Source organism: Gallinula chloropus (assembly GCF_964237585.1).
Source record: "Gallinula chloropus genome assembly, chromosome: Z".
In the NCBI taxonomy this organism is placed as follows: domain Eukaryota; kingdom Metazoa; phylum Chordata; class Aves; order Gruiformes; family Rallidae; genus Gallinula; species Gallinula chloropus.
Genome location: NC_140089.1, coordinates 66,711,312 through 66,737,766, shown reverse-complemented (window position 1 = coordinate 66,737,766; position 26,455 = coordinate 66,711,312). Strand labels below are relative to the sequence as shown.

Sequence of the window (26,455 nt, the reverse complement as noted above, 5' to 3'; positions counted from 1 at the left end):
CTAAACAGTAGCCATTATCACAGATAATTTGTAGCCCACAAATTATATTACTTCTTGAGGTACATAAGCTTGCTTGTGCTTGTGGCAAATTTAAAGAAAGGACATTGCATTCTGGACAACAGAAATGAAGTTAAATGTGGTAGAAATGTACCAGTGGACAGTGTGTAGTCACACTAAATGCATACTGAAGGTGCCTAAAAGCATAAAAACTCTGAAGAGCTCCCCATAAAAACTGCTGTACTGTGTTTTTTTAGATGTTGCTAATTTCATGCAAACCCATTTGGTTTGTAAGCATATTTTGTTTAGCATGTAACTTTTCTGTAGAAGCGATTTATAGCATTTGCAATGAAAGCTTTGGGAGGCAGAGGATCTTAGCATCTTTATTTCATAGAATATCCTGAATTGGAAGGGACCCGTAGGGATCATTGAGTCCATTTGTTTCAGAGAACTTCATAAGAGTTAGATGCTTTTCAGTGTAGGTAAACACAATAATCCCTGCCTCAAGGGCATGCATTCAGTAATGATTTAGTGGGAGAGAACAGCCAACTACAAGAGTAAAGATCAGTTTATGTAAAGAATAAAAACTGGAGAAATAAAATTAGATTCTGAACAACACCTTGTGTAGGAGGAAGCACATGACCAACTGAATTTAGTTAACAAAATCAGAAATAAATAGTGTACTCTTTACTCACTGTGGCTGATCTAGGTGCTACGGGGACTAAAGATTAAACAGTTCAGGAAGGTGACAGTGCAAAAAACAATTTTTCGAGATTTGTGGGAGAAAAATACATGCTGTGATGAGGCTAGAAACACCAGCAGACCAGAGGCTGTGAGATCAGATAGATTAGGTATGCTAATTCAAATTTAAATTTGATCTTATGTGAGGCTAAGCATTTGCTACATAGAGGTCTTTCTTTAAATATAATGAGGACAGCATAGGTACCTCATCTGGAGAACTGGAAATCCTGGGGTATTTCAAGGGATGGAAATAATGTAAAATGCAAATAAAAAAGAAAATCTATGGATTTTCCAACCATGCTAAAAAAGCACTTTGATTGTTGCACAGATAATCATTCTGGATCTCACCTGGCTAGTGCTGAACATGTGTCTAGTCAGCTCTTCTCACGGACCAAGCTGAATTCTGCAAGTGTTGCTGAGTTCCTTTGCCACCTTCTCCAGCGTCACAGGATGATTAGCATGAATTCACTGAAGGCTGCATACAAGTTGAGTCCATGGTTTGCACTGTCAAGAAAGAGCACGATGCAGAACCATCTGAGAGCTTCTCTATGAATCTGCCTGAATCCAGGCAAGGTTGCTCAGGTGACCAGGCATTCCTGTTTCTGGGTTCATCATGCAGAAGTATTTGAGCAGAATAATCTCTGATGTGCTCAATTTATTTCTTCACACCATATGAAAGTAGCTAGACTGCTCATTTTTCTAACTGGTGCTGAAAGCTTTCGTGTGATACTGGATCAGTCCTGTGAGGTCTGCTAGATATAAATTACTGTGCAAAGAGACTTTGCATTGTTGACAGTTAATCACAAACCAGACATCCCAGAAACAGTTTCCCATGCAAAATGCAAGACAGTCTGTGTCACAGTGGCAGCAGACAGTGGCTAGTGATTTTTCACAAGCTATTTCCAGTGTTACAGTGTTAGAAAAGGTTGAATTTCAAGAAGCAATGATACGTTCGCTTTGCAAGGCATTTTGGGTATTCTTGTTTTCTTACATGACCATCTTAGGCAGCTTGAAGACTTTTATCTATGTAAATATGTATGTATATATGTAAGTATATGCATGGTGCAGACCAAAAATCATCTGATTTGAAAGATCATATTCTTACAATGTGTTTTTCTCAGTTGGGTTAAAAGCTGTTGCGTTGATTGTGGTATTATGGAGCAGTCTGAATTATTAATTTAGCTTCACTTGGTGGGTAAAAGAGTTTTCAATTGATTATGATATAGAAGATGATATATGCTTTCACACAGCTGTTACCTGCATAAAGGTAGTAATGAATATTTAATGTTGAGTATGCATAAATTAGTATGTTCAAAACCAAAGTATAATCTGAAACTAAAAAAAAACTTGAAAAAAGGACAATTCTGTGAAAAAGCAGAAATATTTAAAACAGAAGTATTTAAGTCTCTGGTTCAGGTGATATGTTTCAGGTTTTAAGAGGTGAGTTGTTTGCTGGCTAGCTGTTGCAAATTGCTGTAGAATAAGTAGGGGTTTTTTAAGCTTTAATTGATTGTCACATAACCTTTGTCAAGGCTGGTGAAACAAATCCACACTTTACCACAGCTGTCTAGAAATGCAGTTTCTGTTGGTAGCGTGTGTTTTTCTCGCCATACTGAAAACTGAGGTTAAAACAGGTATGCTCAAACCTGAGAGAGCAGAGATAATTATTGTGTTCTCTGAAGACTTCTCCTGGATTTTTGACCAGAATGTCACAATCCCGTGTAAAAATTGTTCCAATTTTAAACTGAAATAAGATAATCATAATGTCCTGGTTTTGGCCAGGATAGAGTTAAATTCATTTGTAACAGCGGATGGAATGCTGTGTTTGGGTGTTAAAATGGGAGTAATGCTGATAACACCCTGATGTTTTTAGTTGCTGTCAGACAGTCAAGGACTTTCTCAGCTCTTCATGAGAAAGGAGGGGCGAAGCCAGGACAGGTGACTGAGCTGACCAAAGAGAGTATTCCACGCCAGTTATGTCCTGCCCAGGATATCGGGGGTGATGGGAGGAAGGCTGAGGGCAGCTCCGGGACGCGCGGTTCTTGGGGGACAGTCGGGTTCTGGGACGGCTCTGGGTGGCACGGCCTGAGTTGTGTGGTTTGGTGAGAAACTGCATTGTGTATCAACAGCTTCATATATTTTTGCTCTAAAGTCCTGTTAGCATTGTTATATTGTATCTTTCTGTTATCTTAGTAAACTATCCTTATCCCAACCCACGGGCCTCTTAATTTCTTGGTTTGGGGTTATTTGCCCCTTCCTCTTCCTTTTCCCTTCCCTTACTTCTCACGCCCCGCCCCCCCCCACCCCGTTCCCTTTAAACGGCTCTTTTCCTTTAAGGAGCAGGCAGCTGCGTGGATCTTGGCCCTCAGCCGGGGTGAAACCACGACACATAGTAGTTTTAAGAATCAAGTTTTCCTTTGGATTCTGAAGACGATTCCAGTCCCATTACAAGGAACTGTATTAGACTGGCATATGGCATTTACAATGTGTACAGCTACACCTTTTGTGAAATCAATAGTTGAGAGGTTTTTTCCATTATAAGGTTCAAGATCTTGACCTGTAATTTTGTTTAATACAAGTGAAGAGCTAAATGGTGGTATCTGTTCTGTAAATGAGTGTAAGGAGAAATGAGACACCAGCATCTGTTTCAAGTTAGAGTGTGTACCTTTAAAATTTCTAGAAAATTGTCCATTTGAGACGCAGAACTAGAATAGGGTATGATTCAGATTGTCAGATTATGTGCTTTTCTTGTAAACACAGAAAATTAAATGTTCTTTTGTGTGTATGTGTTGGAAAAAATGAAAGCAAACTTATAGACTGAAGAAAACTTTTGTCAAAGGCAATGTCTGAGGTCCTTTCTTTTCAAAGTATCATTCCTATCTTACCAGAGGTAGGAAATAGTTATTTCTTTATACCATTGGATTTGATTTTTTTATCTGTACTGCTCTTAGGCTCTTAGACACGAAGCACTGGAAATTCAACATACCTGGATATGAAGTAGGCAGAATGTTTTGGCATTAATTTCTTGGATTCTGATTACTAGGTCATCTTTACACTCCCAGTAGTAACCTAATGACTAGATTTGGTGCCAGGAATTTTTTTCTCACACAGGTTTTACTGGGGAAAGCAGGTATAGACTTCTAGAGCAGTTCATAGTTTCATTCTCAGTATTATTTGTCATGGATTTCCTTCTTAGTTTGGTACACTTTGTTTTCTGGTGTAAATCTTAAAACTTGTTTCAGGATGTTGGAATGGGATCTGTGGGTGTGAAGAAGGCAGTCCGTGGACCTCCTGTCTTACTACTTAGAATGTTAAAATACTGAGCTTAGTGATCCAGGGAGTATTTTGGCCCTATTTTGTTTAATTCTAAAACCTTTTAGCCACTGCAGATCATATTTCCACCCTGCACTAGTTTGAGTAGATCTAGGTCAGGCACTTGGACACAAAGCATACATTTCTAATTTTTGAAAGAATGCCAAGGAGTTATCTTCTGACCTGAGGCCTCATGGCCATGGTGCTGTCACTCTACTTAGAGCTTACTCCCCTCAAAGTATACTAGTGGTGTGCATACTGCAAATCACTTGGCTCTGGGTCAGAGCCCCGTATGGTGCCCTGCACTTTAAAGATATAGTCCAAAGGATGTCTCCTTTTTCAGGCCAAAGTGGTAATATGTGTTACAGCATACCAGTGAGATACTTACAGCATGAAACTGTGAGTATTGCATGTCCAAGAGGATGCTGTGATGATTTTAATTGAGATGCAAAACCTGAAGTTGTATAAAAGGAAGATAAGCCATTCTGCCTTATCCCATATAATACAGTCCCTCCTAGAATTTAGAAATTTTTTTTTGTTAATTATTCTTGATTACTACCTGAACTCCTTCCTGTAAGCTAATTCTGGCATAGTTAACATATCTATTCAGAATATAGTGCTTCTAAGCACTTGTCACATGTTTAAGACGCAGTATTATTTTGTAGACTCAAAGAATGGTCAGAAGGGCCAGGCCAGAGGTAACCTCCCCAAGCAGCTAGCACAGGTGAGCTAAGGTAGCCCGGGCTGTTTCCACACCACCTGACATCACTCCCCCATAAAAGGGGATGGTTGGGGAGGGGCACTTTAGACAACTGGTATAAACTGATATAGAAAAGGAAAACATTTCTTCTAGTAGATTGTAGATGACAGAATCACAGGCGGGTTTGGATTGGAAGAGAACTCAAAGACCATCTAGTGCCAGCCCCCCTGCCATGGGCAGGGACACACCCCACTAGACTAGGTTACCCAAACCCCCATCCAACCTGGCCCTGAACACTGCTGAGGAGGGGGCAGTGACAGCTTCTCTGGGAAGCCTGTGCCAGGGCCTCACCACCCTCACAGGAAGAAATTTCTTCCTAGTATGTAAGCTAAATCTACCCTCTTTCAATTTAAACCTGTTATTCCTCATCCTATCTATTTATCTCTGATAAACAGTCCCTCTCCAGCTTTCCTGTAGGCCCCTTCAGGTACAGGAAGGCTGCTGTCAGGTCTCCCTGGAGCCTTCTCTTGTGCAGGCAGAACAAGCCCATCTCTCAAAGCCTGACTTCATGGAAGAGATGCTCCAGCCCTCTCATTATCTTTATGGCCCTCCTCTGGATTCACTCAGGCTGGTCCATGTCTTTCTTTTACTGGGGTCCCCAGAGCTGAATGCAGTAATCCAGATGGGGTCTCATGAGAGCAGAGTAGAAGAGGAGAATCACAACCCTTGACCTGTTGGCGACACTTCTTTTGATTCAGCCTGGGGTACAGTTGGCTTTCTGGGCTGCAGAAATCATGCTGGCTCATAAATATGCTGGCTCATAATCAGTTTTTCTTTCACCTGTGCCCCCAGTGGGGCTGCTCTCAATCCACTCAGTGACCAGCTTAAATCCATGTTTGGGATTGCCCCAAACTTGCACTTGGCATTGTTGAACTTTGTGATGTTAGCACAGAGGCGCACCTCTCAGGCCTGTCAGGATCCTTTTGGATGGCGTACCATCCCTCTGGCAGATCAGCTTCACCACTCATCTTAGTGTCATCTGCAAACTTGCTGAGTGTGCACTCAATCTCATTGTCCATGTCACTGGCAAAGATGTAAAATAATACTGGTCCCAATATGGACCCGTGAGGGATACCACTCATCCCTGATCCCTACCAACACATTAAGCCCTTGACTGCAACTCTTTGAGTGCAACCATCCAGCCAATTCCTTATCCACCAAGTGGTCCATCTGTAAAATCCATGTCTCAGCTTTGAGACAAGGATGTTGCATGGGATAATATCATTTTTTTTCATTTCTGTAGAAAGGGTAATAACTTAGAAGTAATATTTTGATCTTATACAGTAATTTGGCATTTTTCAATTAATTTTCTTAGATGTTGCCCAATCTTTTCAAAAGCTAAAGTGCATGTTTTCTGTTGGCATTTTTATCCTGGCATTTTGTATTGATTATATAAAGTTTTATCTAGTAAGTGTGTGTGAAATGGGAGCCCGCATTGTATTGAGATGTTATGTGAATTTCAGTTTTGTTTAGCAAACTAATACTCAGTTGATGTATAGTTTCCACTATGCTGAGTATTATTTTAGAAATACTTGGAAATAATAAGCATTCTTTATACTTCAGAGGTAAACCATGCTGCTTTCTACCACTTCTGAAAATTACATTTGTAGTGTGTAATATGTCATTTCAGTCTCCATCTCCGTGCATATGAAAGCACAGTTTAACTCTGTAGTTTTCTATTACAGCTATACAAATATTGTGCAAAAGAACAGTCTTCAGAATTTCTTGTCCTTTAAAGGTGTATGATTATGCTTGTGCGATACTGAATTAAACAGCACTTAGCAGGGCCTGTGTTAATGTTTTGTGTACTGATTATTTGAGTTAGAGTGAACCGGTTTTTATTACATTTGTGTTGGTTTGGGCTTCTTACAATATACTGTTTTAATAATATTTTAATGTGCTTAGTATGAAGTGGTCTCTTTTGGCATTTAAAAAAAAAGCTGGTAAAACTCAAGAGGTTACATACAGTAATGTAAGGAATAGTATGAATGCAGTGTGATTGCCAGCTGAAGAACTATTAAAAATGTAAACATAATTTAATTTCATACACAGAGCAAAACTTACAATGCTTCCTTATTCTTTAATTGTTCTTTAATATCCTCCACAGTGATGCAACAAGTGACTTAGGGGTTTGGGGAGGTTTATGGGGGGTTTTTTGCTTGGTTTGTTGTTTTTTTTTTTTTAAGTTTCCTTTTTTAAAGAAAACTATGTTGTGGTCTGGATGCCTCTTTATTCCTGACAAGATAAAAGTTTTGGAAGAATCACCTATTTAGTAGTATCTGCCCAGTATCTTCAGGGCTATGGTAAGCTGACCCCAGCCAGCAGCCAACCACCCACCCAGCCTCTTGCTTGCAGGGGGGGAAGAGGAAGGCAAGACTGAAGAATCGAGTTAGTGACAGTTTAATTGTGAATGTAAAAGCTGTGTGTTTTCACTCCTTCCTGGGAAGCAGGGCCTCAGTGCATATAATGGTTGCTTGCATAGAGAAACACCATACCCACCAATGTCCCACGTTCCTCCTCGTCCTCCTCAGGATTTACTGCTGAGTGCGACATCCAGAAGTGTGGGTCAGGTCTCTTGGTGATAACCACTCCCAACCTAAAGCCCACTCCCAGTCTGCCTGCAGCAGCAGGGAGAAAGAAGCACTGTCACTGAGCAAGCACTGTTCAGGAATAACCCAAACACTGGCATGTTATCAGCATGTTCTGGCCACAGATACAAAGTACAGCCACATGTGAATCACAGTATTCTTTGGGTTGGAAGGGACCTCAAAGATCATCTAGTTCCAACATCCCTACCATGGGCAGGGACACCCTCCAATAGACCAGGCTGATCTGTATGTATAGGTGATTAGGGCCTATTTCTGTTGACTTCGCACTGAGTGCACTAGAAAACAATGGCAAGAAATCACACCACAGACAGATCACAGAATCACAGAATCAATGTGTACTGCTATGAAGACTGTTTGTTTGCTTGTCTCATTGGTAGTTGTTTCTTTGACACACCTTTGTGCTTTTCACTGCATTTCTTCCCAGCAGCATCTCTGGTTCCCAGCAGTCTGTTTTCTTGATACTTCATACCCCCTGTACCTACTGAATGATCAGTGACTGACTAAAGTTGACAGTGATGGACTTCATAGCTAAGACTGCACTCAGGCTGAAGAAGGGCAGAGTTCGCATGACTGAGTTTTTCTTTCAAGTTGTCTCCATCAGTTAAATTTTATTACTTTTGAAGGTTTATCTGCAGAATGAGGGCTAAGAACTTCTTTTTAGTAACAAAATGCGGGGTGCTAGAGGATTTGAACTTGTCATGTGTACTTCAAGTACTTGTGCTGGTTGTACCCTTCACAAAGGCTTTATGTTGGATCTCTTGCTTTAGGGCTTTTGCTTGTGTCCTTTAAGACCCAGGATAAAATCATACCCTCCCACTGAATGCACTGTGAAAGCTATAAAATGCTAAGTATGTAGCCTAACTAGTTTTATTTTTTTTAAGATAGACAGATATTTGAAAAATGTAAAAGTGAGCTTTGTTGCTCCAAACATGCCCTGCTTTTGCCTGAAGAACTGACATAAATAATACATCTAAAAATGATGACAGTTTATCAGCTACAAACTTAAATTAAGGCAGCAACCAACCCAGCACATTTAAGCTAAACGGCATTGGTTCACTTTGTGCTTCACTGTATTAGGTCTTTTGTCTTTGCCTGTTGTTTCCTCATTAGAAAAGACTTTTTCTGTTCTGCTAAGCTAGGACATAGGATACTGCCCACATTGAGGAAATTAAAATTAGTATCTAACATTGGAAAGTTTCCAAGACCTCACTTGAGAGTCCCGAGTTATGTGGGATGCTCTTGTGCAAGTTCTGTCCGTGTCTAGTAAGATTATTTTGCTGGTTTCTCCTTTTACTCCCCCACTGTTTTAGTAGATTCAAAGTAGGAAGCAGTGTCCTTTCTTACTGTCAGTATAGCTAATTAAAGATAAAACCTTCTCTAACAAGTTAATAATAGTGGGCAAGCAGTATTAGAGGTCTATTGAATTTTACAAGAAGGGGATATATATATTCTGATGTCAAACTAGAATATATTGCTTTGCCGTGAAAATAATTTGCAGTTCATTTTGCATTGTTTAGAACAAAGAGTGTGAAATAAGCCTTTCTGATGTTCCTTTTTTCTTTTTATATATAATATACATGGAAACATTGCAATCTCTGTGTTTCAGTTTCATTTATGTTCCTACATTTTCGAAAATCCTCTATACCTTCTTAGTGTCACTTCTGCAAGGTCTTTCAGGCTGTCAGCAGTGACATTTTTGAGACGCCTTATCTACTGATGATGAATTGTTTTCTATGTTGGATATTATAGACCTGAGTACGCATTTTGTCATACATCTAATTTGGGTCAAATGCATGAAGTATAGGGCAGTGTCTTCACGTAAATCCAGGAATCTCTAGACTTTCAATGAATGTATATGGGCATTTTGCTGCATGAGCAGTTAAGCTTTTTAGATAAGGTATGCTAAGGCTAAGATAAATTCAAAAGCTTGAAGATCCATTTTAGATAGAAAAAAAGGATCATGTTTAAGGTTTTTTCCTGGACTACTATTTGAAAAAAAAAAATTAACCTTTAAACAAGAATCTTGCCTGCATCTAAAGATCAAAAATAGTATTTTATGGTAACATTGCACTTGTTGAATGATAGATGACTGCTAAGACTTCCTCTATTCCCTCAATTATATCATAAAATTGTTAGTTAAAACCTGTACATATATATGTCATTTTCTTACTTGGTAGTTATTTACTGTTGTAATGAACTCCTTCTAGCCTGCCTAGTCTTATTAGCTTGTGCTGCAGAACAAAATCCTAGACATGTTCCGATTCCCTTAATGGTTTCATCCCGTTGTTTACTAAAGTGCCAAAAGCACCATGGCTTTTAAATGCACTGTTGTGATTACAGAAGAAATTGTGCGTTTTATAAATTTAGGCTTGCTGGTTGGTGGAGTTAAATTGTTCTGTTTCCTCTAGTCTCATCCTATGTTGTATTTCAGTTTCTGAATAGAAGAAATTAATTCTGTCCTATTAACTTATTTTCTTCAGATCTTCCTGGGTCTTGCATGATAGAGCCCAGCCAGCTTTTGGAATTAGTGAAGAATTCCAGTGGATGTTGTCTCTGATTCTTAGCTATGGCTTTGAAGTGGGTTCTTTGTGTAACATCTGAGAATGATTTTTGGTTGACCCTAAAATGTAGTGTTTGACCAAAGCAGTAAGTTCTATAAAAAAAACCCCAGCAACCAAGTGTAAAGCTTTTTCCATTTCCCCGAGTGCATGCTTTTCTTAAATTAGTCTTTATTTGACTGTTGGTTGACTAGTGAATTCTCCAGATACCGCCTAATTGGTTAATTGAATGACAAAATTAAAATTATTTGCTTTAATTCTTTGTGTGTTCAATATAGTGGCCAGAAGTATGAACATGGTTTTCAAATTCTGGTTTTTATTTTGCATCAACTGTATTTTCCTAGCATGCTAAAATTACGTTTGAGCATTTCTTTCTTATTGTTTGTACAGACACTACAACTGTGCTTGAAAATTTGTTGCTTTCTTTATTCTGAATCAGAAAATTGTGTCACTGCATGTTCCAGTTGACCAGAATTTTTTGTAACTTCCAGGGAGGTCAGTAAATTAAGTGGGTCTTTGTAAAGGACCTTTGAGAAGAGTGACATAACCAATCTGAATGATAGCTTCAACAAAAGCTGATGAAGATTTCTATGGCAATTTAATTAGCTCTAGAGATTGTCCCTATTTTAGGACTGAATTTGTCAGTTGAGTTCTTTCTAACCTTTTCATAGGTAATGTTTTATTGCTCACTGTCATTTACCCAAGTATTTTTGTTCTTTTTCTAAGGAACCTTTATCACTTTAATTATTTGTGCGTGTTAAAATAGGAAGGAATAACGTTAACTGGAGCTCTATTTGGAGATGACTGTAAATGAAATGTATTCATCACATAAAATTACCAATAAATTGGAAATTTTTAGTTATAATGTGTTGGAGTAGCTTCAGTTTCTGGAGATGATGTGATTAAAACACTGTCATAAAGTTTCTTTTACAGTGTAACCAATTCACAAGATTTTAAGCCCATTTTCTTCTAACAGAGACATTGTTTTAACAAAAGACTAGTTTGTAAGTGAAAATGAGAACACAAAGAGCATTTCTGTACAGACCCCTTCATTAATGAAATATATTGCTGCTTTATATTTTTCTAATAATGTAAAGATAAAATCTGGGTTAGTGTGCAGTATGAATGTAAATGTTACAAGAAAGACACAACATACACCTGAAAGAAAGAACAATCATGGTAGCAGAATCTTAAATTATCTCTAGGCACATCTTCTCAAAAGTAAAGAAGCATTTGTTTCCACTGTCCTACACAGCTAATCAGGATGTGAATTAATTTCATTAGAGCAAGAGGACCAGTTCAGCCTCCCCCCCATCAAAAAAGTAACCTTTGTTTTGTTGAGCACTGCTATAGCAGTGGTCCATGGTAACCCCCTTCCACTGACTTGCTTTTGCATCTCACATCTTGAAGAGTGAGATGTGGGAGCCTGTCTTGAGGCAGGTGCTTTGTCCCCTTCCCTCTGAGTCACAGAAGATGCATTATGTTTGGTCGTCATCAGCGTGTAGCAGTGGATCTTGTCAAGAATGAAACGGTAAGCAATGGATCACAGCTTAATAACTAGCAGCGAGGCTTCCTCTGGAAGATTCTTTTCCAAGATGTTCTAAGCAAGAAGTCTAGTTTTACCTCCTCAGTACCTCCTGTATTAGAGCACCCTGAAATGCTGAGCCAAAGATAGATTTTGTTGTTTTCTCATCCAGCTCAGTCTTTGCAAAACTTTTCTGCCATTTTTATGTCATCTACAGGACTATGTTCCCTTTACACAATGACAAGAGAATTTTTTAATTAACTTCCTGTGCAAATGTAGTCAAGTGCTTGTTTCTTTTGCTAATAAAATTTCATCAGCAGTGCAAGTAGAGAAGAAAATCTTGTAGCATCGCTGTTCTTTGGTGGTTTTGGTTTTTTTTCTTTTTTTAAATCCAGAAGTCTAGTCTTGTAGCAGCGTGTTGCTTAAACAGAAATTTATGGCATGATAATTAGAGTAGCCTGCATATAATAAAACTGTGTATAACAGCTTTATGTCAGTTAGAGGTGCCACTTATCATGCCTAGCCCACTGCTAACAGTTTTCTGTACAAGAGAAGGGACAGCTTGCAGGGCTTGTCAAAAGATCTTGTCATCAGCCTACTGCTTAAAATTCAGAAAGCTTCAATTTGTCGACCGTCTGGACCCTTTGTAAGGCTTATGTTTTAAACAAGTTATTACAAAGGAAATGGTGTTTGAGAAGTGATGATCAAGGGTAATTGGTCTGGGATTTTTGTTATCCATATGCTCTCTCTTACACAGTTACTGATTACTTTGAGGTTACTTTCTTTTTGCTATTAATCCTACTTATAGTCACTTATAGACTTTAGAATAGTAATTCTTGAATCTTGCTGGTGGTGAGTTTGTTGCACCAACATTAATAGTTGTTTCCTACTTTTTTAATCCGGGCAAAGAAATATGAAATAGCAGATGTTCAGCTCGATTTATCTATTTTAGCATCCTGTCATTCTGAAGAAAAGCTTTAAACTCTGATTTATTTGGGGGAGGATGTGAGAGGGGGAAGGGAGGAAGGGGGCATGGATTTTCATATTTTGTTTCTGGGAAGCTTTGTGAGAGACTTCATTAGAAGGAAAACCTTAAGTATTAAACTGTCGTAGAGAGAAAATATTGAAATTGTCAGAGGTCAATATTCAGACGCCTCAAGGCTTTTGTAGGAAGGCTGACGAGATGTTGCCACCCTAAAATTTGAAATGGTCTTAACCATCTTCATAAATAACTTCTGGGGAAAATGAAGTAGGATGCAATATGCTGCTTATTCAGCACAGAAAATTAATGTCTTTTAGGCTGAGGCACCTAACGGATAAATTTGAGGAAAACAAGCTTTTGCACAGTTTGGATGACATTGTCTATGATTGAATAAAATACCAAGGAAAGAATATAGTGCTTATTGTTGACAGTGGCCATCGCAGAATCATAATTTATGATAAAACGTCTGACAAATTTGTCTGATAAAATATCATGAAGAGTAACAGTTGAGAAGATATTGATTAATCAGATTGAGGATCTAGATATTATTTGTCAGAAAAGCAATACATGGAACAGTTCGATTGCATTTTGTCCTGCAGATCCAATTGGATCTCTTTTAAAGCAGCATAGGATCAAAAGGCTGCATGAAAAGAAGAAACAAAAGACACTTTTTTTCTCCTACTACATAAAGACATCCAAAACACAACTTTTGTGTTTTGCTGGTATATTCTTTTGTTTTTGCATTATAATATTTACTACAGATTGATTAGAAACTGTAGCTTTTACAGAGTCAGAGTAACTGTGTAATCAAAATGGAGAAAAAGATCTTGCTTATTTTTGGTGGTAACTCCCAATCTTGCTGCTTGTTTTTGTTGATGACTCCTAGTGCCTTCTCCTTAAATATTTTTTTTCCTTTTGAAGGTGTCATTTACAATTTAGAGAAAATCTTGAGAAATGCAGTACAAGTTTTGAGGAATTCAGACACATTTGGACTTCTCAAATTTGTAAAATTTGAAAATCTACCATAATTTTCTTGATATTTTGAAGTAAAAACATAGATTTATGCATGTCAGTGATTTGTTTATTTGCATTTTAAGAAAAAACTCTATGTGATTTTTTCAATTTATCCCAGAACTGTGTAAGAAGTGAATTCAGAGATTCAATTCTGATGAAATTAGGATTATTCAGTGATTTTACTAGGACTAAAAAATGAAGGAAGGGTGATGAAATCTGAATACCTTTCCCCTAAATTTCTCAGATATATTCTCCTGTGAAAATCCTTTCTTGTCTTTATTTTCCTTCAGTGTAAGTGAATGTTGTATGGACTTCATACACTGTTTAGAGATTATGTCCATTTAAGAAATCAGTAATTAAATTTAATTTTAATAACTTACTATACTTTAAATAGGTGGCCTGATTGTTCTGAGCACGATGATCATGCAGTTGCTCTGTCCAGATAAGGAAATTGTGGAAAACTGGGACACTCATTTAATTGTCCAAAAGTAGTTGTAGGCTCCTCATTTTAAGATTACTTATTTTAAAGCAATTAATCTCACTAGGTGAATCCTTTTTACCACAATCCGTCACTATGCATTGATTGTGGAAACATAAGGTACATGCAGATTCATAAATCTAAGGAGTCCTGTTTGTGTCTTCATTTTGGGGTGAGGTAGGTACGTCCCAGCCCAACTGAAAGAACACTGTGGGCATGCAACCTGGATGAAGGATGTCACATTTGACAGGTGCCCAGCTGAAGGGTTGGGCATACCATAACGTGCATCCAGGTGAATACAGAAACAGGGACAGTTAATTTATCTGGGTTAAGTACTTCTCCTGAGTCACTTTGTCACTTCTGCCCCAGCCTGTGTTGTTATTGAATTAATAAAATTCAAGCAATCATGTAGCCACCAAAATTAATCACTGAAAACAAGGTCATGTTTACGTGATACTTCTAAGGAATTTCTATAAGATGTATTTAACAGCTTTTTTGTTTGTTGTTTTTTTTTTTTTTAAAAAAAAAGCCTGTTGTGAGAGTTAAGACCAGAAAACCCATCTTTCTGTGCAAAACAGTAGTAAATCTTCTGTAGTGGTGTATGGCAGCCAGAAACTCTGTAACTCTCATGTTTGTCTCTGATAGTAGACAAAGGTATGCAAGTTGCCACGGACTGTCTGAGACAACTGTTAGTTTGGAGCTGGCAAATTCCAGGAGCATCGAGTCTTTGATAGGAAATTTAAACTCTGTAGATTGATGTTGTTGTTTGTAAGGTTGTGTTCCAGAAGTGCAGATACGTTGAGTTATAAACAGTCTGTAAATGCCATTCTGAGCAGCAATGGATCTCCATCTCTGACCAGCACACTTGTCATGTCATGTACTCTTTCTGCTGTATGGTGCTGGGTTAGAGAGCTATTTTAATGGTAGGAGAAGGTGTTCTGGACAAAAGGGTCTTCTGAATACTGTTAACTCAGACTGTGTCACTGTCATGTGCTTTAGGTTCATGCTGAATGACAAGAAGAATTTCAAATGCATTGTTAGATATACCATGACTCTATTTATGCAGAGCTGCCAAAATGCATCAATACTATTCCAGATGTTCTTTTACAGACTTTTTTTTTGGTATTTGCCGTAGCAGAGTAACAGTATATACATTCACGCAAATCCTAGAAGTAGTATGGAAAATTATATGCATACAACTGTCTGTTATTTCAGTGCTGCAAATCTGTTTTATTAAAATTAAAAGATAAAATATTTTTACAGATATTAATATTTCAACAGAAATATTTTATTGATTATCAAGCTCTTTATATGAATTGCCAGGACTCGTCTTTCTTACCATGTACCGGAACAACTAATAGGTTGTACTAGAGAGCAGTTGTACTGTCATTGTACTAGAGGTGGACTCTTCAGATGTGGATAGCAACTGCTTTGATCTAACTAAAAGAAAGCAATCTTTGTGCATGGTCCTTGTTTACTTCTTCAGGACTAATTTTACCTTCCGGGCCAAATATGTCTGTAAACCTCAGCAATGTGTTTAGCACACAAGTCACTGGCAGTTCTTAGAACTTCTGGGTTGTTTGTTGTTTTTTTTTTTAAAAAAGCTGCTCTAAAAAGAGAAAATGTTTCCTCTGCATTGAATTTGTACCAAAAAGGTCAAAACATCTCTTATATAGGCATTGCATCAAGACTTTAGTGGATTCACAGAAGTTTCTGCAGACCTCTACAAATGGATTTTCCTCCTCTTTTTGAGGGTTGAAATACTTGTTAGAAAAAAAGGAATGATTATTAATATTTGCTTTATTGTTAGATGTAGTGGCACTAATAGCTGTGCCTGGATGCTATGCTCTGTACATTTATTTTTGGCATGAAGTTTAATTTGCCAACTTAGCTCACATCATTCTCTTCTATGCCTGAATAAATAATATGCGTATTTTATCAAACGCAAAGTAAAAATTAAGATAGACTTGTGACATGGCACTTCTTATATATGAGTTTAGGGTTGGTATAAAAATTGAAGTATAAAGATGATCTTGATTCAAGTACTTTTAGTAATATATATTCCAGTGGCATATCTCCGAATTCATCTTGATAATTGTTGTAGTTTTGCGTGGCAAGAAGCAGCCAGAAGCTCTCTGCAGACCCAACAGAGCAAACACCAGCCAGCTCAAGGCCAGAGTCATTGCTGACCAAGGCCGAGCCCATCAGCAACAGTCACAGCGCCTCTGGGAATCACATTTAGGAGAAAAAAAACAAACCACAAGCAGCTGCTTTTTGCCACTGGAGAAGGGAGTGAGAAGGTGTAAGAAACTGTGCAGGCTCCAAGGTCAGTGAAGAATGGGGTGAAAGAGGTAAGGAAGGCACTGGAGAGGAAGATTTCCCTGCATCCCTTGGAGAAGACCATAGTGGAGCAGGTTGTCACTCTGCAAACCCATGGAAGATGGCAGGGAGCAGAGACCCCACACTGGAATACACTGTGATCCATGTTGGAGCAAGACCCTGCCAGCACTTACAGCCCATGGAGAGAGACAGAGACACCGAGATGAGAGGAAGATCGATGTCAGAGTAGGTTTGCTGGGGTGTGGCTTGTGACTGTGGAGGACCAGGCTGCAGCAGTCTGGGTCTGAGTGACTGAGAGACATTCTGTGATTTATGACTGCAGCCTGTAGAAGTGACCCACATTGGGGCAGCTGGTGAAAGGCTGAAGCCCGTGGGAAAGGGTTCATGTTGTAGAAGTTCATGGAGAACTGTCTCCCATGGGTGGGACTCCACAGTGCAGCAGCGGAAGGGTCTGAGGAATTTCCCCCTCCCCCAGCTAAAGAAAACAACTTGTGAGGAACAAGAGTCCCTGCCCCTCCCTGTGCCACAGTGGGGGGAAAAAAGGGAGAAATAATAACTAAAGCACAGCCTGCTAAAAAGGGAGTGGAGGGGGGAGGTGCTTGAAGATCTGGTCGCACTTTGCATAATCTGACTTTGGTGTCACTGTGTGTGTAGTGTAACAAATGAGTGTAATACTATGTGTTGAGTTTGTTTTGCCCGTGACGCAAATTGCGGAATGATCTCTTCCTGTCCTTATCTCAACTCATAAGCCTCTCAGCATCTATTTTCTCCCTTGTCCAGCTGAAAAGGGGAGTGATAGAGTGACTTTGGTGGACATCTGTCCTCCAGCCAGGGTTAAACCACCACAACCGTTTTAATAGGAATAATACTTTATGATAAGTCAATGAAGTTATTGCCATGGTCTTCAAGAGATCTTCTTAAAAGCTGTGTTTACAGATTTTATTAAAGAATAAATATGATTCTCTCAGGAGAAATTTCTGAGAGGGCAATAATATCTAGAGCTGCCAGTTTAGATGTGTATTCCAAAAGCATAAAGGATCAATCACTGCATAGGAGGTATTGCAGAGATTAACCAAATTGCAAAACAAAAAATTGCTTGAATTTCAGATCCACCCTGGAAGTGGTGGGAGTTTTATCACATTGATAATCCACCTAAATTTTTATTATTCTCAGTTCAAATTTATGGCTTATTTTCAGTTTGCAGTGTTAATTGCATCTGTAAGATATGGCATCTTATTATTCATCTTTTTATGTTAGATTTTTATGAATTGAGGTTACTGAATTATTTTGCCTGCTGTTGTGAGATGTATATGTATATAGGCTTTTATATGTTGTACCCTCTCTGGTTTTCAATGGCAATTTTAAAGTTTGGATTTTCAAAATTGGACATGGTATTCTAGAGGTGATCTCAGTAGCAGCCTATGCTGAACTTCAGCAGAGCCTCTGAAAGCAGTCTATGTATGTAAGCAGTGAGAGAAGTTCCTTTTGGGCAAGCACAAGCTATATTCTGCCAGTGGGGTTTTTTTATAGCCACTTCTACCCTGTGGTTATGAAGGTGTCCTGGCATTCAATGCTTCAATAATTTTTTGACCTCACAAGGCTCCAGGGTATTTGCATTTTTTTCATTTCTCTACGCATTCCATTGGTGAGGCCTCTGCTCTGATGATGATGTGAACGGCCTCACCAAAGAGACAACATCACGTGGATTAAATTCTTCCTTAATGTAGTCACAAGGAATAGTTTCTAGTACAGCTGTTCCAGGCAGTGTTTGTAAGTGCTGAAGCAAAGTCCTGTGTCCATGCATATCAGTTGCTTAGCTCCTAGTTCCCAGTTGTCCCCAGTGCTTCCATCTGGGCCTCAAAAAAATCATCTCCTTTCTGATCTCCTTTTTCATGCTTCAGCAGTATCTTCAAATCTAGCTTTTCCAGGACAGCATATGAGAAGACATGTTTTTTTTATTTCAGCATAAACAATACAATATCTTTTAACTCTTGAATGGTGAATTCTCAAAGATCAGTTGACTCTGTGAGGCCTTGTCAGTGCCTTTGATCCTTCCTCGAAACTGTTTTACTGCACCAAAACAAAACACTACTAGTGCCAGCTTATGCATTAGTGTTTGCTGCTAACAGGCATTAATTTCTCTATGCATCTCATCTTAAGGATATTGGCTCACTGTTTTAATCTTTAGTATCTTTTCTGTGTGCTATCCACTTCTTACGCATGCATTTTAATTTGTGGCTTACAGACTTGGACCTTCTTATGACCCACCACCGATGTGTGCAAAGGCACAGCACTGTGCAGAACCTCATGGATTTATCACAGCTCAGTAGGTTGGCAGTAGCACAGAGTAGGCATGTACGAGAAATTTTAATGCATGTTAGAGAAAACAAATTCAGTTAACCAGACCACTTGTGATGAGTTCCACTTGTGAAGTGCTCAGATGCTAAAATAATAGACTATCTTAGGCAGGAGTATGATAAACTCATAGAGTTGTTGACCTGGCTCTATTTGTAGCACGTGTAGTCTTTGGATACAGTAAGTACTGAAAGCCTGATACTTAACTTTCTTAACAATGGCCTGTACATAATACACTAAAGTTTAACTCAGTAAGAAATTTAACTTGCCTGTGTTGTTAACTATGAGATCACCCAGGATTAAAAAAAGATTGTAGTAATACTTTGTAGCCATCATTTCGTAAAGATAGAAACAAGTTGAGATTGATATGTTACCATGTGTCCCTATATTTGATTAAACAACTCAAATAAAGCACACTTGATTAAGCAAACTGCTAGAATGTGGAAAAAACTTCAGACTTTGGAGGGTCAAAAAGTCTTTTCAGGTCTCAAAATAAAAATTACCTCAGAACAACCTCCAATAACTGAAATAGGTAAGGAAGGGAATTAGAGTATTAGAGAAACAGAAAGATAGGTGATTTATTTTTCCAGGAACATTGAAGAGATCTACATCTAACTAGATGTTAAAATGCAAATATCTTTTGAAAATACTCAGATATTCACTTTCATAATTTATTCTGTTTGTTTATTGTTGTCTCTTTAGACCCCCCCCATTTACAAAAGGTATAGGTGTCCTATCAGTGGTTGTTTTAGAAGCTTTGGTCTGTAAAGCACTTAATCACCGGAGATTAATAACTCCTGCCTAAAGCTAATTCTAAATGATACAGAATTTAAAAAAAAAAAAAAAAGAAAATCGCTGTCACCTTTAAATAAAAGTTCCTCTAGAAGAGGAATGAAGAAAATGGCCTTCAGCTGTTTCCCCTTGAGTAATTTATCCAACCCAAATGCAGCAGAGAGGGTTTGAACAGAGGACATGGCGGTAGGTAGCTCCAGGGAGATGCTTAGGTTGCTTTGCTCTGCTTAAAGTTTCTGGCTTGCCTTTGTTTCTGAAATGTTGTATGGGGAGAAATTTAGAGTGCAGAGGGTTCAGGCTGACTTACTGATTTGTGCAGATATTTAAGCCATGGGCATTGGCACCTCTGCCCTGTTACAATTTATGTGTTTCAAGCTTAGGTTTGCCAGACACCTAAAATGCCCTTTTGCATTCGTCAGTCAACGAAAACAGAGTGCTCAAAGGCATACAAACTCTGGTGGACCTTATGCCTTGTTTTGGAAGAACTTATGCTTGTTTAGTTAGGAAAGATTTTTGGTAGGGTTTTGTCTGTGGTTTAAAATTGGACGTGAATTTGTTTTCTGAGTTTGCTTTTGAAACTCTGTAAAAAGTCACCAGTTTAGTGTGCAGAAATTAGGCTAGATAAATTCTGTACAAAGCAACAAAGCACCTACAGACTTTCCCATAATGATGGCAATCATTTCAGTCTCTCAATCTAGCTGTCAATTTTTATGAAATTTTCAGGAAGCCAGTAGACCTGAGGTCACAACCCTTGTGTCAGATATGGTTACAATTGACTAATGGGTTCAAAAGCTGTTGTGGGAAAACCTGACGGATGGATAGACATGCACTGCCATAAGCAGCATTTCTGTTGGGAATCAGGCTAAACCCACTGACTTTTTTTTCCTAGCAGGAACAAAGGCTTTCTTTTTGATCCACTTCTGTACAAAACAAGATTTATTCTTTCAAACTTTTTCAGACCTGGGGTGTATGATTCTGATTATATAGTATAACTAAAGGTATAAAGTTTATTTTAGAGCTGCAAATTATAGTAGATTTATTTATGTATAGCTCATGAATAGCATGGAACAGATTACTGAGAGGCAGCTTCCAAGAAAATGAAGGAAAATATGCATACTGCACTCTTTCAAAATGAGTTACATGAATGTGCAGAAAATCAGGTCTTCCTTTCAGTTTTTAAGGGAGAAAATAAATGTAGCTTCTCAACACCCCCACACCACTGTTTCCCTTTGAGGTACTGTTTGAGGTACTGTCCATGTAAGAGAACAGTGAAGGAGTTGCCTCCAAAATGACTATCCAGTTTTACCCACCTCTACATTAAGCATACATAGCCAGAAACAGTTTTATGGCAAGGATGGATAACCTTTCTCATCTTAAGAAAACTTTTGGGTGTATATTGTGGGCCACACACTAATAATGCATTTGTCTTGTTTCCCCAGTCTCCGTTCCGTGGGACTCTGCATCACTTAACGCAATTTTCTGCACCGTTTTGCACTTTTAATGACCAACCATTTCAAGGTGCACATTACTTCTCAGGCCAGCAACTCACACTGCTACGTTTCGATAGCCCTCCCTACTGTGTGGAACAGTGCTGCTTAGCATATCCCATCCTAGACTATGCAGATAATTTCTCATTCTTAGTACCAAAGTGCTGCCATGCACTGTCCTGAAAATGGCCTGTCCCTGCTGAATGGCTTATCCCTGACTTTGCTTTCACACTGATTTCATTTAGGTGGGGAAAGAGAGTCCGTGAGAGTCTTCTATTTTTACTCTTGGTTGGTAAAAGAATATAGCCTTTAGATTCTTCTGCTGTCCTTTCAGGGCAATTTATTGACAGAATTATGATGCGCTAATAGTAAGTCAAGTCCTCTTTGGAGTTGTGGTTGCATTGACAAATCATACACAGGTATCTTTAAGCTTTCATTCTTCTGTTTAAAAAGTGAAATACATGGAAAACTTTCTCTTAATGTTTGCTTAATTTCAAGGCTTTTAAAAATATCCCACCTTTTATCATTAGTCTTTGCTGGGTTAATATTTCTGTGGAAGAGAGCTTTGTGTATTTTTTTTCAAGTTTTATTTCAGGCAGTTACCTTTACAAGATAATGATGTGAAGTATAGAACTGATGTAGTTCTGCAAGGAAAACGTTCTAGTTTATGCTTATAAAGTTCTCAAACACTGAAGCTCTGGCACTAGCTGGAACACATAGGCACTGCTTAATTTCAAAGGCAAAATAATGCCTGTTTAAATCATGGTGGATTAGCTTCTTGGATAAGGAAGTTCCTCTGATTGTAGCTTTGCAGTAATAAATGATGCTGTATGCCTAGGTAGGTCTTTTGAGAAGAGCACAAAGCTGTAGAAAGGACAGCTCTTCCTCCAATCCACTAAGCAAACTAGAGTTGATTTTGCGCATTAGAATAATTTTAATCTTTCTAGTTGCAGTTGCCTCTCAGATTCTCCTGTCTGTGCATCTTACTGTGATTTCAAACCTATCTCAGAACCAACCATTACCCTCAGCCATTTTGTCGCTAGCTCCCTCATTTACTTAATTGCCTCATGCAAGATGCTTAACTTGCAGCCAGTGAGACAGGCAGCTCCTCTGCACTCATTGTGTATTTCTTCTCTGATCAGTGCTCATCAAAACCAGTCAGTGAAAGCTTGTTTCCCCCCCCCGCCCCTGCCATCTTTTGGTTTTGTGCTAGCTTTCGTTTATGATTTTGCCCTTACAGAGAGTGATAGAATCAGAGTCATTTAATGGGAGAAGACCTGTAATATCATTGAGACCAGCTGTTAACCTAGGACTGCCATGTCCACATGGCTGGGATGGAAAGGGTTGTTATTTACGCAGTGTATCAGTGTTTCTTAATTTCAGTTGAAGTCATCTTTGTCACGTATTAAGCTCAGACTACTTTGTTTTCCACATTTTGTTAAAGAAATGATGTTATGAGGCTTCCTTCATTCTGAAATTACCCAGCTGTAATCAACTCTCAATTACCTTTTGCCGTTCTGTTCTGGTGCGGGTGGACTGTTTTGTAAAGTGTAGAGACAGTCTGGGATAAACAGTGTTATTAGCTGTAATCCAGTGCTGTTTATACAGTCTTTCCTACAGCATGGAGCTAAAAGTCATAGCTGTTACAGCCTGAGACTAGCTTCTATATATGTGCTTGAGAAGCTAGGAGCTAGTCCCAGCCAGACCTGCACTGTTTGCTTGTCAGTACAGCCTAGTTACCTCCATGGTGAATTTCATTACACACTGAAGTCTTCTGGGCCTATCTGAAGTGTGGCATGGAGAGAATCAAGCTGGAGTAGTCAGTGCTGAGGTAAGTGCTACAAGATCCACAGAGTTATTGACACTTAGGATTGCACAAGAGCTTACATTTGGACACAGTGCTGAACCTAAACTGTGTCATAGCAGGCCATAATTTTTAAGCTTTCTTGGCACCTGCTATTCTGGAAAATGTGATGTGAAAGCTGAACTGGACTGGCAGAACAAGCGCTTATCTAGAACTGATAAATTCTGGGTAAATACTTCTGCATTACCCAGTCTGCTAGGGCTTATTAAGTATTTACTGTGTTTAGTGTCCTGGGCAGAAGAGGACTGACTATAATGAGAGAAACCAGAAACCCAAACCAGTGAGCCCTACATGTAATCATCTCTGAAGCAAATCTAGAGACTCCCGTCTCTACTGTAGGCACAAAATAACAATTCTCACTAATATTTGGTATGCCAGTATCAGGCAGAGCTTGTCTGCCATGGCTTGTGAATGTCAAAAGTGACGTGTGTAACATGCAGGTGGTTGGTATGCAGATTATATGCAAATCAAGCAGCTGCTCTAGCACAGAGTAGTATTTATTGGGTAGAGGTGCATCAACAGATGTGCTTATTGTCAGTAAGGGGTGTCTGGAAGGACTTTGACGATGAGCACTGGGGAACTAGAAAAGAGGTAGGTATAGCGCAGTGGTTGAAGCAGGTGGCATGAGGGCTTTAAGTATTGATACTGGAGCTTGCCAGAGGTCACTGGTACTACAAGGCACCTTAGAATTAAGATACTTGCAGTGAGTGTTTAGTAGGATTAGATAGCAATTTATGAAGCAAGAACTGTGAGTTTAGAACAAGGGGTATGAGAGAAGAGTTTTGACATTCAACAGCATCTTGACACCCTCCTCTCTCTTGCTTCTTTCCTGATGTGGGTCTGTTGCATATTGGGCTGTGTTGGGTTCTGTTAGCTGTGAAACAGGATAGATAGAGGGGCTAGAGCAAAGTCAGTGGCTCTTGTGGGGCTCCCAAGAGCAAAACAGGAGCCTGGCAATATAGACAGGTTGTTACATTCATACGGCATGTACACCATTTGGGAGGTCCAACTATGTCCACCTACACATATAACATCAGTGCAAGGACATTCAGCGCATATGTACTGGAAAAACAAAGTAGTTACCAAAGATGGTAGAGGTTCCTACCCCTAGGCTTTCTACTCTAAGGTTTAGATTCTCCATTGTAGTAATAAAGTTATGGCTTGTTTCAAACTGTCTCTCATTATTGCTGAAACATGCTCTTCATAAATTACCTTTTGAAGGCAGAACAATCCATGGGTTATTTTTAGAGATACTTGGTTTGTTTTGCCTTCCTTGGCAAAGCAACCAGATATTGTGGTCATAAAGTTACAAATAAATTGTTAAAATTCATTTGAAGAGAAGGAATCTGATCATAGTACAGTTTTACTCAGCCTTTTTAATTTTGTTATGTCCTTCTTTTACTGTCTTACATGATTTTTTGTTCTCGTTCCCACAGAGTACTTGTTGTGACATTCCTGTCTTATCAGTATATTTCATCATCTTGTTAAAAGGAACCTGTATTAAAAATTAAGAATATCACCAGTGTGTACTAACTTCTCAAGTGTTATTTAAAGTCACCTTCCTCCTGATTGGTTGATTCAAAACAATTATGAGCTGAGCTGTGAAAAGATGTTTTCTTTTTTCTTTTTCTTCTTGCAGGTTGCAAGTGATAACCTGCATACAGACAATGAGCACGAACTCAGAGGGGATAAAGAGAGCTACTTCTGTGCAGTGTGCCTGGATGTTTACTTCAATCCTTACATGTGCTATCCTTGTCACCACATCTTTTGTGAGCCTTGCTTAAGGATGCTTGCCAAAGACAATCCAACCAGCACTCCGTGTCCGTTGTGTCGCACTACAATTGCCAGAGTCTTTTTCCAAACAGGTATAAAACTGAAGGTTTTTACAATACAGAAAAATCTTTGTAGCTTTTCTTCCTGTATTTCTGGCTGAAATAAGCATGTCGTTGAAAGTATAGTAACCCCCTGCAAACCAAATATAGTCATTAAAAAAAAAAGAAAAAAAGAAATAGTGATGTGCAGTGGGCAACATCAGAAATGCACACAGAACCAAATTTGTCATGTTAATCGACTGTGAGGTTTTCTTTGCATTTAACTCTCCCTACGACAATTCCAGGCAGACTGTCTTCAGTGGTGTTCTGGATGCATATTTTAAAACTTTTTGATTTTTCAAGTGAAAATCTGATATTCTGCATTTCTGTGGCTTCCTCTTGCTTAGTAATCACAAACTCCAAATATAATATACATTTCTCAAAATACCCTACCAGAAAAGGATTTTTAAAGTTAATAAATGACACCCCAAAAAATACTTTTTTCTTGGTTTATGGCTTTCATTTAGCTACAAGTGAAAATGAAGGCCAGCAGAACTATCAAGTCCTCCTGACTAATTCTGTAGTCTTACACCTTCATCTCTAGTGTTCCTGACTTTTAGCAGCCGGAAGACATGGTGGGTAAGGGGTGTTTGATGTCAGAATGGGTACAGGGATAGAAGAGGGTAAGTAGTGCTGGAGATGAGGTACCTGGAACAGCATGAGTCAGTGTTTTATACCCCAAGCTTAATAAGGTGAATTCAAGCACCATGAATAAAATTGCACTATGGTATCTGAAGCTAGACCCTTTACAGCACTTAAAAATGTACACAGACAGGTCACAAAGTAATGGAAATGACTCAGCCATGCAGGAGTGTTTGTTTATTTTTGCATGGTGCAGAGATCTTGCAGTGATCCTCTTTAAACTGGGAGAGTGCTGAGATGATGACAGGTTGGCTATGCAGATTAAAGTGTAATTTCACATTGATCATCAGAGCTGCCCAGCTCCTTTTTGTAGTTGTTCACAGGCTCTTCCTATGTGGAGGGAAAATTTTGTATCTTTTGAAGGCAGACCAGTTCAAGGAAATGCACAGGCTAAATAACAACTCGTTTGGGTGGAAAGGAGGCATTTTTCAGAAAAATTGCTCCAGGATGGTTCACTGGAGAGCTGCTGGTGGCCAGGGACAGGGCCTGTCAGCACTACAGCAGAGCAAATGGGGGAAAAGATGCAGCCTGAGCACTCTCAACAGCCTGCCTGGCTAGTGTGTAGAGTTTTCAAGCTGTTCTCATTTGCTTAATGTTTGATGCTCCTTTGGATGTGATGTACAAATGAAATGTGTTTCACCAACAGAGAATTAGTTGTTTTCGCGCTATTTAAAATTTTTAAAAGCTATTTAACAGATTTGCTGCAGTAAAATACTGCTTGGAGAGCACAAAGAAAGAATACAGATGCTTGTTAAAATGCATTTGCAAAACTTTTCAACACACTTGAAGTACTGTCATTTAAGTGAAATATTACCAAGATTATTTGTAGTCTTTGAATAATTAATATACATATGTAAAAATAACTGATCATAGAATCATAAAATGTTCTGGGTTGGAAAGGACCCCAGGGATCATAGAGTTCCAACCCCTCTGCCATAGGCAAGGACACCAACCTCCAGGCATGATCTAGACATGGTTGCCCAGGGCCCCATCCAGTCTGGCCTTGAACTATCCCAGGGATGGGGCATCCACCAGCTCTCTAGGCAGCCTGTTCCAGCACCCCTCACCCCTCTCTCTGTAAAAAACTTCCCCAGAATATCTAATCTAAACCTTCCCTCCTTTAGATTC

At 38.9% G+C, this 26,455-nt stretch overlaps 1 protein-coding gene across 1 annotated transcript in view; it reads left to right on the top strand.

Moving 5' to 3' along the window:
* Window positions 1-26,455, top strand: part of RNF180 (ring finger protein 180) — a gene marked incomplete at its 3' end in the record, with an annotated part of 76,032 nt that overhangs the window by 28,350 nt on the left and 21,227 nt on the right. The window contains exon 5 of the mRNA XM_084278277.1: window positions 24,454-24,679. Coding sequence (XP_084134403.1) covers window positions 24,454-24,679 — 226 coding nt within the window. The remainder of the gene's footprint in view (window positions 1-24,453; window positions 24,680-26,455) is intronic.